At 38.4% G+C, this 14,173-nt stretch overlaps 1 protein-coding gene across 1 annotated transcript in view; it reads right to left on the bottom strand.

The window, feature by feature from the left end:
- Nucleotides 1-7,171: 7,171 nt before the first annotated feature.
- The window catches only part of chka (choline kinase alpha), a 33,360-nt gene continuing 26,358 nt past the window's right edge, over nucleotides 7,172-14,173 (bottom strand). The window contains exons 7-12 of the mRNA XM_037682653.1: nucleotides 13,294-13,352; nucleotides 13,111-13,198; nucleotides 10,011-10,119; nucleotides 9,813-9,919; nucleotides 9,643-9,724; nucleotides 7,172-7,587 (exon numbers count right to left, since the gene is read on the bottom strand). Coding sequence (XP_037538581.1) covers nucleotides 7,528-7,587; nucleotides 9,643-9,724; nucleotides 9,813-9,919; nucleotides 10,011-10,119; nucleotides 13,111-13,198; nucleotides 13,294-13,352 — 505 coding nt within the window. The 3' untranslated portion in view covers nucleotides 7,172-7,527. The remainder of the gene's footprint in view (nucleotides 7,588-9,642; nucleotides 9,725-9,812; nucleotides 9,920-10,010; nucleotides 10,120-13,110; nucleotides 13,199-13,293; nucleotides 13,353-14,173) is intronic.

Consider the following 14,173-nt stretch of genomic DNA (forward strand, 5'->3'; position numbering starts at 1 on the left):
GCAAGACCCAACACTCTGGATGAGCTTAAGGCCGCTATCGAAGCATCCTGGGCCTCCATAACACCTCAGCAGTGCCACAGGCTGATTGCCTCCATGCCACGCCGCATTGAAGCAGTCATTCATGCAAAAGGATTCCCGACCAAGTATTGAGTGCATAACTGAACATGATTATTTGAAGGTTGGCGTTTTTTGTATTAAAAACACTTGACTTTCATTGGTGGGATGAAATATGCTAATTTTTTGGGACAGGCATTTTGGGTTTTCATGAGCTGTATGCCATAATCATCAGTATTAAAACAATTAAAGACCTGAAATATTTCAGTTGGTGTGCAATGAATCTGAAATATATGAAAGTTTCATTTTTATCATTACATTATGGAAAATAATGACCTTTATCACAATATGCTAATTTTTTTAGAAGGACCTGTGTATATATATATATATATATATATATATATATATATATATATATATATAAGTCATTTAAGATGAATCAAATTGATCCATGCAATAATTTACTTGTTTCAGCACCTCCAAATCTGAGCCTGTCTTTATGGCCTTCCCTGTTTGATCCCTGACATTTATTCTTGACAGCTCTCTTACTTTCTTCTTTTGTGTTCAGCAGAAGATTCACTTTGTTTTTCAAAGTCTACGCTTGTCCGATTCCACCATATTTGTTTACCTACACAGTTTACAGCCAGCTTGATGAAGGTCAGGCTTGTGACTCGAGCTTCCACGTGTTTTCAGCAGATTCAGCCAAATGCCTCATTTGCCCTTTGTTTGCATTTCAGACATGCAGATCAATATATCTGCCAAAATACTGGGGTGAAGTCTTTCAGACTGCACCATTTGATATATGTCAGGATAAACACTTTATTTTTGGACTTATTGAATTTTAAATGTCACTTTAGTCACATTCACAGTAAAATAATTTATTATTTAATAGTTTTATGTCACTTCAAGTTGTGTTAGGTTTATTTGCCTGTTGCGTTTCATTCATCTTTGTGAAAAATGCTCAACCAAGAACGTCTGACAGATTGGATCTAATGTGCAAATTTATTATGTTCAGTATAAACAACTGTTTTAGCACTTTTCGTTCTGTGGCTGAATGTACTCTCAGCCAACTGGTTCTAGTTTCTACAAACCTGCTTGGACTTGATGGAAAAGGCAAAGCTTGGAAACATGATCATCTTTTTTCCAGCACTTTCTGCTCTGAGCAGATTGTCTTCATAAAGTTTTGATGTTCAGCTGCCACCAGATGGTACTGTTGGACTTTATTTTTATGTATTTATTTTTGGTCAGGACAAATAAACCAACCTGTAAAACAAGAGAAAAAAATGGTATTTGTAACCTGATCAAATTTCAACTATTAGGCCTTCTTATGCTCTATATTTGTGTAAAATTAACAATATTCCCTTAAAAAAAAAATAAAGCATTTATTTGCATCCCAATAAATCATTACAATGAACACATTCAGTTTATTAGATATTTAACAGAGACTTGCTGTTTTTTCTAGTAAAGACAGAAACATTCATCGACTCCAACATTTATTAAGTTTTGTCCTAATTTCTAAATCTTATTCTCAGAGAGACTTGCCTTATTTTGTAGAACACTTCATTTCCATCTCATCATAAAATAATCTGGGATATATATGAAAAACTGCATTTTGTTTTTGTTGGTGGATTTTAAGCAAAGACCACTATCTGTGGCTGGGAGTTGGATTAAAGAAGTGGCTAATCGGCTAAAAAACCATTAGCACAAACTGATTTTTAAATTTTAATATTTGTATTGTGTAGTCACAAAAAATGTTATTTATAAATTTGCATAAAATTGAACAAGAAAACTGCTAAAACTAATATTTTTAATTGCAGTAACAGGCCAAAATAATTTTAATTTCCTTGTTTTTGTTGGTTAAAGCGCTGCAGAGGGAGCAAAGAGTCACAGATCTGCACTGGGTTATGCTGAAAATAGCATTATCATCCCTGCTGCCTAAAACATTTAATATATATGTGTGGGGTTTTTTTTAATCCCGGCTGTTTCAGACCAACTTGTGCATAAGTCTCATGGGTTTTTAGTTGATGTCTGTGTTTTGCCGTCACCAGGATTAAAAACACAACTGCAGGCCTCTCCCTCAGATGTAAACAAATGACATGATGGTGCAAAAATCTCCCAGCTGACCATTCCAACCCTTTAGTCTCACAATCTCATTGTGTTAACATTCCTGCGCTGCATTCTTGCCATGCTGACGACCCACGTGTCAGCATGGGAACCAAGGTCTCTGTGGCAAATTCTGAAGCTTTTCCTGCAGCTGAACTGAAAGTCAGAATCAGATCAAGTGCAGAAAACTCTTATCTTTGAAAAGTGCAGTGAGGAACATGCTTGGGGTTATTTTGCATGTTCATCGTTTAAAATCCACGAGCGATGTGCTTGCAGTTCGACTTGAGATTATTGTCCCCTGAAGAAAGCGGCCCCTCTCAGCAGTGGCTGTTGACCCCGTCCCTCCCCCCGGTCTGCACTTGCTGGAAACTCACATTCCTTTCTCAACACAACTTCAAAATCGCTGGTTCTCTCCTCACATTTATTTTTTTCCATTTCCTTTGCCTCCTGTTTTGACTTCCATTCTGTTCAGTTTATTTATATAGCGCCAAGTCACAACAGAAGTCGTCTCAGGGCGCTGAACAGAAACATTCATATATAAAATAATAATCTAACACTATTTTTATCTGAGGAGCAGACTGCTTTCATCGTAGACTTTCATCTTGAGCAAGCTTGAAGGCGACAGTGGAAAGGAAAAACTCCCTCATGAGGAAGAAACCTTTAGCAGAACCAGGTTCAGGACAAGCGGTCGTCTGCTTCGACTGGCTGGGTTTGAGAGGAACAGGAAGTAGAAACAGATACACAATGGCAGGTCGAGAATCACATGTTAACCTAGAAATAGTATCAAATTAAACTATTCAGTTTTAACAATTCATTGAAGGAAATTTGGCAAATTTGTTCTTCAGTAGTATAAGCCTATGGCAGCACGCCAACCCTAACTATAAGATTTATCAAAAAGGTAAGTCTTAAGCCCAGTCTGAAAACTGGACGATGTGTCACCCTCACGTACAAAAACTGGAAGTTGGTTCTACAAGAGAGGAGCCTGAGAACTGAAAGATCTTCCTCTCGTTCTGCTCTTGGAAACTCCAGGAACAAGTAAGGGATCTAAAGACTGAGCCTTGCGTTACACCATTGCTAACAGATAACTGGAAGAAGTACCATTATGTTGAACACATTGCCTACGATCTGAGAGATAGTTAGTGAATCAAACAATGGTGTGATCTGAGAAACCAATTTCTGAAAGCTTATGACATAAGACGTCATAATCCACAGAGTCAAAAGTTTTAGACAGGTCTAAGTAAAATGCAGCACAATAATCCTTCGCATCCAATGCTTCAACGACATCATTAGAAACCTTCAGCGAAGCAGTCATTGTGCTGTGTTGTTTCCTGATGAGGAGGTAGCATGTTCAAGAATTCAAATCCTTTTTGATTTGAGAGTTTATCCGTTTTTCTAGAACCTTAGTTAAAATGCAGAGTTTAAAGATTGGTCGATAGTTGTTCAATATGGTGGGGTTGTCCTTTGAGGCTGTCCTGTGAAACTGCACCACCTCTGCATAGTTTAGCTTTTTGGCAACAGTTAGACGTTGGCTAAGATCGCTGGTCTTTTAAGAAAAGTGCATTTGGCTGCAGCTTCACTCAAGCAGGCCAAACGTGACTCATAGCTCCCCCCGAGAGCAGCTTTCAGCCATCTTGTTCATCTCTGTGTCCATTCTCTTAATGAGAGTTCTGCAGATCGGTCTGAGGAACTGCAAGACATCTGGAGAAACCTCAACAAGAGCATAAAATATTGCATCACCTTCACGTGTACTTCGTGTTTGCAGCAAAACACAAAGAATGGGGCTGTTGTATTGGCTTAATTAAGTTAATGTAAGACAATGTTAGTTATTATACTAAAGAAATGATTTGTATTACTGCAGCATCAACTCCAACAACAGATGCAGCTGTTAACAGTTTACAGATGTGTCTGCATTTCTTTGTATTTTCTTGTCATTTTCACTGAATGTTTCCAGAAACAACAAGCAATCAAACATTTTGAGGGGAAGTTTACACACTTTACTGCTTTGATAACGTTTGTTTGCTTCTGCCTCCTTTTTCTTTGATTGGTAACCATGACAACTGGAAAGCTTTTTGCCTGAAACAACCTCAGGTTCAGACAAATTGACATCACCACTGGTTTAGGATCAGGAGCAAATATAGGTTGGCTCCAAATATTAAATCAGTTGCAGATGCTTACTTTCTGAAGGTTTTAATAAAAGAAACCCCGTGGTTTGTGATTATTTTAAAGTCAAACAGAAAACACAAATGGCAAAAATATAATTCGCCGAATGGCACGGGCGATTAAAACCCAATTTATTTCCATTCACTATGTTTCACAAGTCATTCGCACATTAAATAAGACTGTACGCCCAAACAAACAGCCATGTCACAATCGGTTGCATCATTTTTTCTTTATTTGAGTGATCAATAAATGTACAGCCAAGGACATTTTTGTGCTGCTGCACATGTAAACAATCTGTTTACGTTACAAAGTGTGTCGCTGTGTGTCCATATGCATTCAGTACAGCTGCATAGATAGCAAAGAGGGAGTCAAATCAGTGTACCTGTGGCTGCGATCACAGAACAACACTATAATGTACATCAGTGACGATAATAAAGTACAACTTGGCCATTTTTAATCATTTTTCTACACATTTGTTAGCAAATATCAAATAAAACAGAAACAGCGGTGTGGGTGTGTTTGTTCAAAAATTGTGATTATTTATAGTTTTACTTGAAGAACCAACTTGGACCAAGTTTTAGGTCTTTGCTCTCAAGTAACAAAAATGGAATGTGGCATATTTACACATAAAAATATCCGTTTCTTTTCCTTTAACAAATGAACAGTCAGGGCGTGTACATAAAAAAAAAAAAACACAAGAAAGAAACCAGGGTAGCTTAAAGAGCCACTGTACAGAGAGATTCAGACAGTAAAAATGTACCAGTAACATTTTAGATTTTAGCTTTTGTCCAGTAAAACCCATTCTAAAGTAGACCTCAAGAAGTCCAGTAGGAAAATTAAAAACAAAGTCCTCATGATAAACATGTTGAAAAGTAAATATAAATAATATTATAACAGTTATCACAGTTCCGCAAATACATCTTTAAAGTTCCACAATCGATATTCAAATGGCTGTGGCTCCAGTTTCAGACCAGTTCAGTCCCATTCTGCTGTAAGTCTTTTAAGCAACGCAGCCATCCCTAAAGTCGCACGACGATTTTCACGCCCGTGCTAAAAATCCCAACGGTTCACAGCTGAACAGGAAACAGAGCCCAGAAGGGAAGTGAGGACCGATGTGCGTGGTGGCTTTGGTGGAGTTTGCACAGCTTTTGTTTGCAGCAGCAGTTTCTACATGTAGTGGTAAAAAAATAAAAAAATAAAATTTAAATAAAAACAGCAAATGGATTGCTCGGTTACGTCATAACCTTGAACACTACACGGTGTGTTCATGCTGTATTTTAAGGCTAATGTTAGAGCTTTATGTCACACTATACTGGCTTACAAACACAGGTGGGAAAAAAATAAAACAGAAATAGCTCTGTTCCTCTCCCATATTGGTTACCATAATTTTTGGACTATAAGGCACTTAAAATCCTTTAATTTTTTCAAAAATCGACAGTGAGCCTTATAATCCAGTGCACCTTATGTATTAATTTTGGTTGTACTTACAGACCTCGAACCGATTTTATGTAGTTAGCTGAATAAAGTTAGACTCATGTGTTTTGTTTCTCCTTATAATCCGGTGCGCCTTATAGTTCGAAAAATACGGTAGTTGGTAAAGTGATCCAATTGCATATCTAATTACTTTCTGAGGCATTGATGTTCTGCTACTAAAGCAGAAAACTTGAATTTCTCTATAATAAATAATCAATAATTATGTCATTTCTAACATGAGGCACTGTAACTGCAAACTGAAAACCAAGCCTTTGGTTCCAATCACTGAGGAAAGGAGTGAAAATCCCACACAAAGTTTATAAGATCCATCAGAAATGCAGATTAGAGTACAGAAAACTAAAATCCAAATCATCACACTCACTTAAAAGGCAACGTGAAGACTAAACAGAAAGGTCTTTGAGTGTTTGGTAACAATCTGATGGGGTGAATTAGTTCAACGTTTTACTCTCACAGTTTGTATCATAGACAGCAAATGTTTGAGGTAAAGTTGACAGATTTGTCCAGTGCAGTGCAAGAGTCAGATTTTTATCCAGCTCATGAAAACTTGGGTCATACTGTGAGCTATGACGTCTCAATTAGATTTCAAATCTTTAAATACTGGGGGGGTGGGGAAGGTAGTCACATTTTTCTGGATTCCCATTCAGGAGAGTAGCTGCGCAGCAGTCTGTTTACAGATTCGCAAAAAATTGTGCAAAAGTTAAACGATTGGGGTTATTATTCTGGATTCTGGGTGCGGCGATGAGGCGACGTGATAGAAGGCACTTAATGCCAAAACTCCAGTGACCGCTCGCCAAAGAATCCATTACCAATTCTGTATGTAGTATATAGGATTGCAACGTTGAGTTAACTGCAGCCATGTTAAATGAAAGCAGGCTGGGTGTTTTTGGCTTAGTGTATGAGCTTCATAGACACGTGCATCTCCTTGTCACAGTATTCAGAAATGGTTTAGAAAACCCTTCACATCTCTGTTCCACAAAAGCAAAGTTGAAGTATTAATAACCAGGTTTAGTGGAGCCACACAAGAAATTATTCACATCTTTAAAAAAAAACAACAACATAAAATAAACATAAGTGCCCAGACCTCGACAATGTCAAACACACCCATCAAAAAATAAAAAATAAAGAAACTCAAACAGCAAGGTGAAGATAAATCAGACCAAGACATAACCCCAGCTCCCTCTGCCCATCAGTGACCGACAGGGCCACACTACTAGCAGAAGGGCATCTATATATTTATACACAGTTAGCATCTGGCTGCACGGAGCAGGTTTCCACAGAGCATTTCCATCAGAGAATGATCTTTACAGACACATTGATGCAATGTTAACACCGTCGATCTAACAGGAACCCAAACCCACTTACTCAAACCTGTCAATCTACCGATACGTTCTGAACAAAGCAGAAGCGGAGCGCTTCTGATTGGTCATGAAGGTCCGTAAAAATCGATGTCTGCTCTTTCCTTTTTGTTGTTGGCCTTCATGTAGTTACACGGGGTAAATCTCAAGCTGCGGTGGACTGAGGGGCGCACTTTAAGCACACAGCCGTGTTGGTCGTGTTCCAGCTTCGGTCAACCCAGCACCAACAGTCAGCAGCAGATCCTTCAAGGCAGGGAGTGTAAGTAAAGCATGGATCGTGGTATCTTTATTCGCCTTCATGTCCTCCATTTGACACTTGGGCTCAATGTGTTGACGAATCCCCCCCGGTCAACTCGCTCCTTTAGGCAGCCCAGATCTTCTTCTGCTGGAAGTAGGCCTCAAATCTGGCCTGGGCGTACTCCTACAACACAAGGATTTATGAATGTGGATACGTTTAAACAACTATTCCAGGTCTTCGTAGTTTGAACAAATGTGTTACACTTTCTCACTTTTGCTTGCATCCTGTGGAAAACGTCTATTTTCTTAACCAAACAGCATCACACAGTTAAAACTGCTTCCGATTGTCCCATTTCATGTCCAACAGTTGTTCCTCTGTATAAACTGTACATTAGCAAAACATCACATCGCCTCCCTAACATATGGATGTCCTCTTTTTACTTTTATCGTCATAAAAGTTTTAAGTTTCACAGCTGCTGGTTTTGGGATCAAAATCCAGGAAGTGCCAGCAGATGTTGAAAACGATGCACAGCAACACATTTCAATCAAGAAAATAGTGACAACTAATTACTGTAAATAAGGTGCAAAACTACTATATAAAACAGAGCTATTCAACTAAATTGCTCACAGATACTGAAAACCAAGAGCTCACTGTCATTAATTAAGTTTGTTTTATGGTTTAAAATCTAGTTTTATTTAAAATTAACCTATTGGTGGGTCGAACTGAGCTCACGCATTGGTCTGATGGGCCCCTAGGCTGCCAGTTGAATAGCCCTGATATATAGTGTATGCTCAACCCCCCCCCCCCCCCCCCCCAGTTTGAGTTATTGTTAGTTACACTTGGTAAAAAAAAAAAAAAGTTAAGATTAGTTTTTTGTTTCTGCTCTGTTAGTTTAGATTCTTAAAACTAGGATCTCTCTTCCACACGTTGAGGCACTGAGCAAATATACAGCAGGTGCTCAGAATAATTCGCTTTAAATAAATAAAAATAGATATAATAAGTACTGATTTTATTCTCTTAGTCCAGGGGTTTGCAACCTTTTTTGATCAAAAGAGCCGTTTCTTCTTCGCTCTTTAATAAAACGTGTCTGGAGCCACAAAACCTGCTACAACTGTGATTATCAACTGATGGCCCATGGGCCACTGAGTTTGTTGGAGGGGAGGTTGTTCTGGTCAGTGGGGGTGACATATGAAACTAAAATTATATCATGAACTTTAACATTTATTGATATTTTTATATTTTAAGACAAAAAAAAAAATCACGTAAAGAGGGAAAAGAATTATAATTTACAAGATAAAAATTCAAACACTGAACTCTGCAGCCTATGTGAGGAATAATAAATAAGTACTAGGCAGGGCTGCGGTAGCTCGGTGGCCAGTGCCGCGGTCTTGTAATCCTGAGGTTGCGGGTTCGAGCCCAGGTTGCATCAGGAAGGGCATCCTGCGTAAAACAAATTGCTAACTCCTTCATGCAAGTGGGGACCCCTGAAGAAGGGAGCAGCTGAAAGAAACGTACTACATCAACTATTTACTGCAGGAGCAATAAAGTTCTTATCTTATCTCACTAGTTGTTATCGGGCAAAAATGTACAAAAATTTGACAATAAAACTGCCCAAACTAGCCTTTTGTGTTGTGGGTATAAAAATCAATACAATTAAATTTCATCAAGTTTTGGTGAAAGCTTCAAAGAGCCACATGTGGCCCCTGAGCCGCAGGTTGCAGACCCCTGTCTTCGTCTATGCAGGACTGAACATTTGCAAAAACAAATAAAAAGAAGATTATTTTCATTTTTACAGTTTTATCACAAAAAGTCTGTGCAGATAAAAAAAAAAATCAACTTCCACTAAATATTTCACAACAAACTATCTGGCTTCTTGCTTAAAAATGGGGCATGAATGCATTTTAAACAGGTAAACCACTGGTCTCCACCCTGAGGTGATTGAATCATGTCGGGCTATCGTGGTAACCTCCTGAGACAGACTGTGACCTCGTCTCAACCCTCAGTGTTGACTCTGCAGCCTCCGTGACGTCGGCAACAAACAGCAACTAGAGATTATGACCCAACTCCTCGTAATCACCGAACATTTTAGTGAAGGTAAATATTTGCACGCACATTTCTTCTGGCTGTGAATCTGCAGGTGAGCTACAGGTTTAGGAATAATATGTAGAAGGTGGGAAACCTACAAAACATACACATTTCAGTGGTGATAATTTAACAATAAAAATAAAAAAGGCTCACCAGGTATCCGAACTCGATGGTAGACAGTCGGGCTTGGATGATGGACCACAAACCCCAAAAGAAGTGAGACGCCAGTGAGAACCTGTCAGAAACACAGTTTGTTTAATCATTTTTAATGTTTTTCACTGATTCTGAACGCGAGTAGGACCTCGCACTAAACCAGAACTCACCTGTTTACTTCCACATACAGCTCCTCCTTTAGCCTCCTTTGTTCCTCTTCGCTCTGGGCGTCAAACCCTCGATCGAACTCCCGAAGGTAGTTTTCAATGAAGTGAAGCTGCTCACAGACATAAAAATAAAATAAACAAGTTAGTGGTCTATTAGAAAGAGAAGGTAACAAATAGGGCATGTTAGCATCTGACACACACCTGCTGGGCTTTTGATGGGTAGTTCTGAGCGCTGACTTTGAAAAAGGGAAACTCGTCACAGGTGTAGTCGTACATCCATTCACAGAAATGGTTGCCGATATCAAACCCTCTGCAAAGAAGCCGGACGGAGACGGATTAATACCGAGGTTCCCCAGTGAATACCTTCCGTTTGTCTTCAAGTAAAACTGGATTCATGTCTTGACTGTAAATGCATTTTATTGCAACTGATTTAGGACAAGAACAATGACACACGAGCAGCAGCAGTGAGGAAAAAGTTTCCATTTTTAATTTATTTCACTAACAGAATTTTAATAGTAATTTATTAATATTCCTGAATTACAGGAACCATGCTAAATCAGTGACAAAACAAAAAGTACAAACAGACTGATTAATGGGACACTTTTTAAAGACTGGCCTGTGCTCTTATCACTTATAATGTAGGAAAATGACAGAACAGCTGCTATAACCAGCTAACTGTATTTAGTTTTAATGGGATTGCTCTTCTATATAATATTTTTTAAGTGTGCAAATCATTTTAAGGGTTGCAAAATATGTTTATTTAAGTTAAACAATTATTGTTACGTTTTGTTAAATAGAAAATACATATGGGCCAAAAATAAGAATAATCTGTGTTGCACAGTTCAGCCATCCCTGATTTCTAAAGATTGTCATCGTCATAACTCGTATTGATCAACCTCTAGTACTTTTAGTTGTTAAAGTTTCTCTGAAACTCAATTCAGTTTGCTCTCTCTTTCATAAAAACTGAGCTTTTTTTAGTCTGATATTTACTCTCCGCTTATGTTCCTGAGGCTTTGTTTGCAGCCAATAATTTAGTAGTTTTGTTTTTTTCATATTTAAAAATAAATAAATACACTGAAGCTCCTGATTTGATACCACCCGATGTCCAGTAAAAAAAATAAAAAATACTGTAATACTAACTGGACAGCGGTAGTGTTTTTGTTTTAATTGAGCCATAAATGACATTTAATTTAATTATGTAAAATTTGATTCTCAGTCATCAGGACAAGACAATCTTAAGTGAATAAATAAGAGAAAACTGGACTTCTTCTCATTCCTTAAAGACAATGATTATATATTATATAATTTTTTTCTTATTTTTTCCTTAAATAATTTGGTCCAGAACATTGAGCCATATGAGAACATGCCATAAAGTAGCACTTGTGTTTTTTTTATCCACGTGCTTGACTCGGCCCGGCTTCAGAATCGTTCCAGTGGGTGATCCCACCTGCTTAGGACCGACTCAACCGAGGTTTTAAGCGTTTGTTTTGGTAGTTTTCTTTCTACTATAGAATACCGGTACATGCGTTAAATCGACAACACATAAACCTATGAGGAGGAGTAGACATGTCTGCACTTATGACAGAGTTTAGATGGACCGAATGGATTAAATTTACAGGTCTGACTGGTGGTCTCGACTGGATGGTGAGTGTTTTGTGACTTTATTTCCTTTATTTGCCCGTTGCTGTGCTGCGATCGCCTTGGATCGAGAATAATGTTGCAGAGGTTTCGAGCGGCAGCACTATGATGATGTGCACACAAGTCGTACTGAAAACTACGAAGACTGCATCAACCTGAGCAGAGCTGAGAGTCGTGGTCACACTGAACAATGCAAAAGCAGCATTAGAAGCTACTTCCCACGCTGCTTATCTGTACAGGTGGATTGTTTTCAACACAACACCTCCCACTGCTCAGTGGGGACGCTCCAAACCCGGCTCGTCCCCCCACCTCTGCTCCCTCTTTTAGCCAATGTCTGCCTCTAAAGACAAAATACCCCAAACTCCCACTGTATGGTGTGTGTGTGGAGGGAGGGGGAGGGGTGGTACAGCATCCCGAGGTCACATGTTTGTCATATAACATTCTGAAAGGGTAGCCTTAAAGGGGATAGGCTGAAAGAAGATGGGAGGAGGTGGGAGTTCCCAGTGATCTGCACCATTTCCCATAAACGAGCCACTCAGGAATTCACACACACACTGTTTCTGATAATCTGAAGTGGAAACACACTGCGTCTCCCTCTCTATAAGTCACACTGACAGGTCTTTCCATCGCCCCTCAGCTGCCTGCCAAGTCACAGTTATACAACTGCTGCAAATACTGTAACAGACTGAAATATGGCCGCCGGAGTCGACAAAAATCGATGAAACAAGCCAAGCTCAATCCTTTCTCTTCCACCGTGAACTTTACCTTCTTTCTAGGACTTTAGATTATCAGTTCCCCTCCCCCCTCGTCTCGTTTGAGGAGATTAGAGAGAAGGGAGGAGACTAACTGGAAGGAGGATGGTTGATGGGAGTTTTTTTTATTACTTTTTTCTACTTCATATTTAAACAAACATCCCAAAGTGTTCAACTTTAAATAAGTAGGACTGTCTGATAAAAAGCAAAAGTATATAAATTATACTTAAATGAAAGAATGCAATGTATGAACACTACTAATTATGTTTTAATGTCATGTCTCCTGAAGCTTGTTAATCAATATGATGGATGCATTTTAATCAATAACATTATAAAACTCATAAAAATATAGAACACTTCTAAAAGTATGTATTTGTCCAAATTCTTACTTTCAGACCTTCATATTTTTTTTTTTATCCTTTTCTTCTATTTTTTGTGTTTTTATAAGTACATTTTATTGCAGTTTCTTCAGCTTTATGTTGACCAGATTTTACAACAGTCTGACAAAAGAGATTATTGGTGTCCATATTTACTGTACATAAGAAAATACTACTGCAGACATGTGAAATTAGTCTTTATACAAACTACTTGTAGCTGTAGATGAATAAACCCTCGTCCACAGCAGCTGGTCAAACATGTATTTGTCTCATGGTGTTTATTTGACCTCCACCTACATTACTTAAATTATTTATTAACCTGTAGCCTGACTTTTAACTTGTCAAATAATTCTTTTGGAAATAGCTTAAGATGGCAACACATCTGTGTGCCATTTTTTGTGACCAATCATCCAAAATGTAGTTGTTGCTATGTGTGGCAAAACGTAGCATCAAATTATCTGTGCACGTATTGATATTTTATCATAAAAAGGTATGGAAACAATAATCAACCAGCTCTGCTTGCTGCTAAATTACCTGTAGTTGTAGCTGCTGTACTCAAAGTCGATGAGCATCAGCTTCTGTTGGTCTGAGCGCTGTCGGCCCTTCAGCAGCAGGATGTTTCCTGGAAAATAACCAGAAACGCAAAAATAAGTTTCCTTAAATCAACAAAAAACAAACAAGAAGAACTTAAAGAGGATCGGTGTTGACGTGTTTTACCTTCCTGGCAGTCGTTGTGGCAGAAAACGACAGTGGAGTGGGTGGACTCCAGCAGAGACCTGAGCATACACAAAAACCATAAAAACACCAGAGATCAAGGAGATGATTGTTGCATTAATGAGCTTAATAAACCTGCAGTTTAGCCTCAATCAGGCAGTTTAAAAAGGTCAGATGTTTGGAGGAGGTCCACTCTTCTGCAGAAGACGACGCTCAATACGCAGCATGAAGAATCACATCTTCATTCCGCATGCCTAGTGGGTTACTCACTAATCACTAATCATATTGGACTAACCAGAGGACAAAGTTTTCAGGACAAAGTGACACCAGGTGCCACAGCAAAGCTAGGGATGAAAAATAAAGTGCAATACAAATAAACAAAACAAATAAATGTACTTTATTCTAGTCGACCATCACAAAATAACCACGTTTCTATAAATGGCCATAAAATGTGTTTTAATATATTTATGTATCTTTCTTCATGTTTATTTAACTTGGCCATCCATACATAGCAAACAAACAAAACCAGATTTCCCTGAGAGTTGTTCTTATTGAACCACGATACTGTGGCCTAGTCTTCACTTACATGGTGTCTTTTTAGTGTCTTCAGGGTCTGCAAAGTACTGTGCGTTGTTTCTCGTTCACCCATTCTCTCTTTCTCTCACAGACGCACACACGCGTATTCATTTATATTAACTTACACCTTAGCCCTAAACCCCCAAAAAGAGCTTCAACCACACCAAGACCAGGTTTTTGTCCCCTTCAGGACTACTGGTCCTGACAAGGTGAGAGATTTTACCTGAAAAGGTAACAAACACCAGGTACATGTACATCCAGTATATATATATATATATATATATAAAATATATATATATATATATAT

Source organism: Nematolebias whitei, chromosome 10, assembly GCF_014905685.2.
Source record: "Nematolebias whitei isolate Nwh7 chromosome 10, NemWhi1, whole genome shotgun sequence".
In the NCBI taxonomy this organism is placed as follows: domain Eukaryota; kingdom Metazoa; phylum Chordata; class Actinopteri; order Cyprinodontiformes; family Rivulidae; genus Nematolebias; species Nematolebias whitei.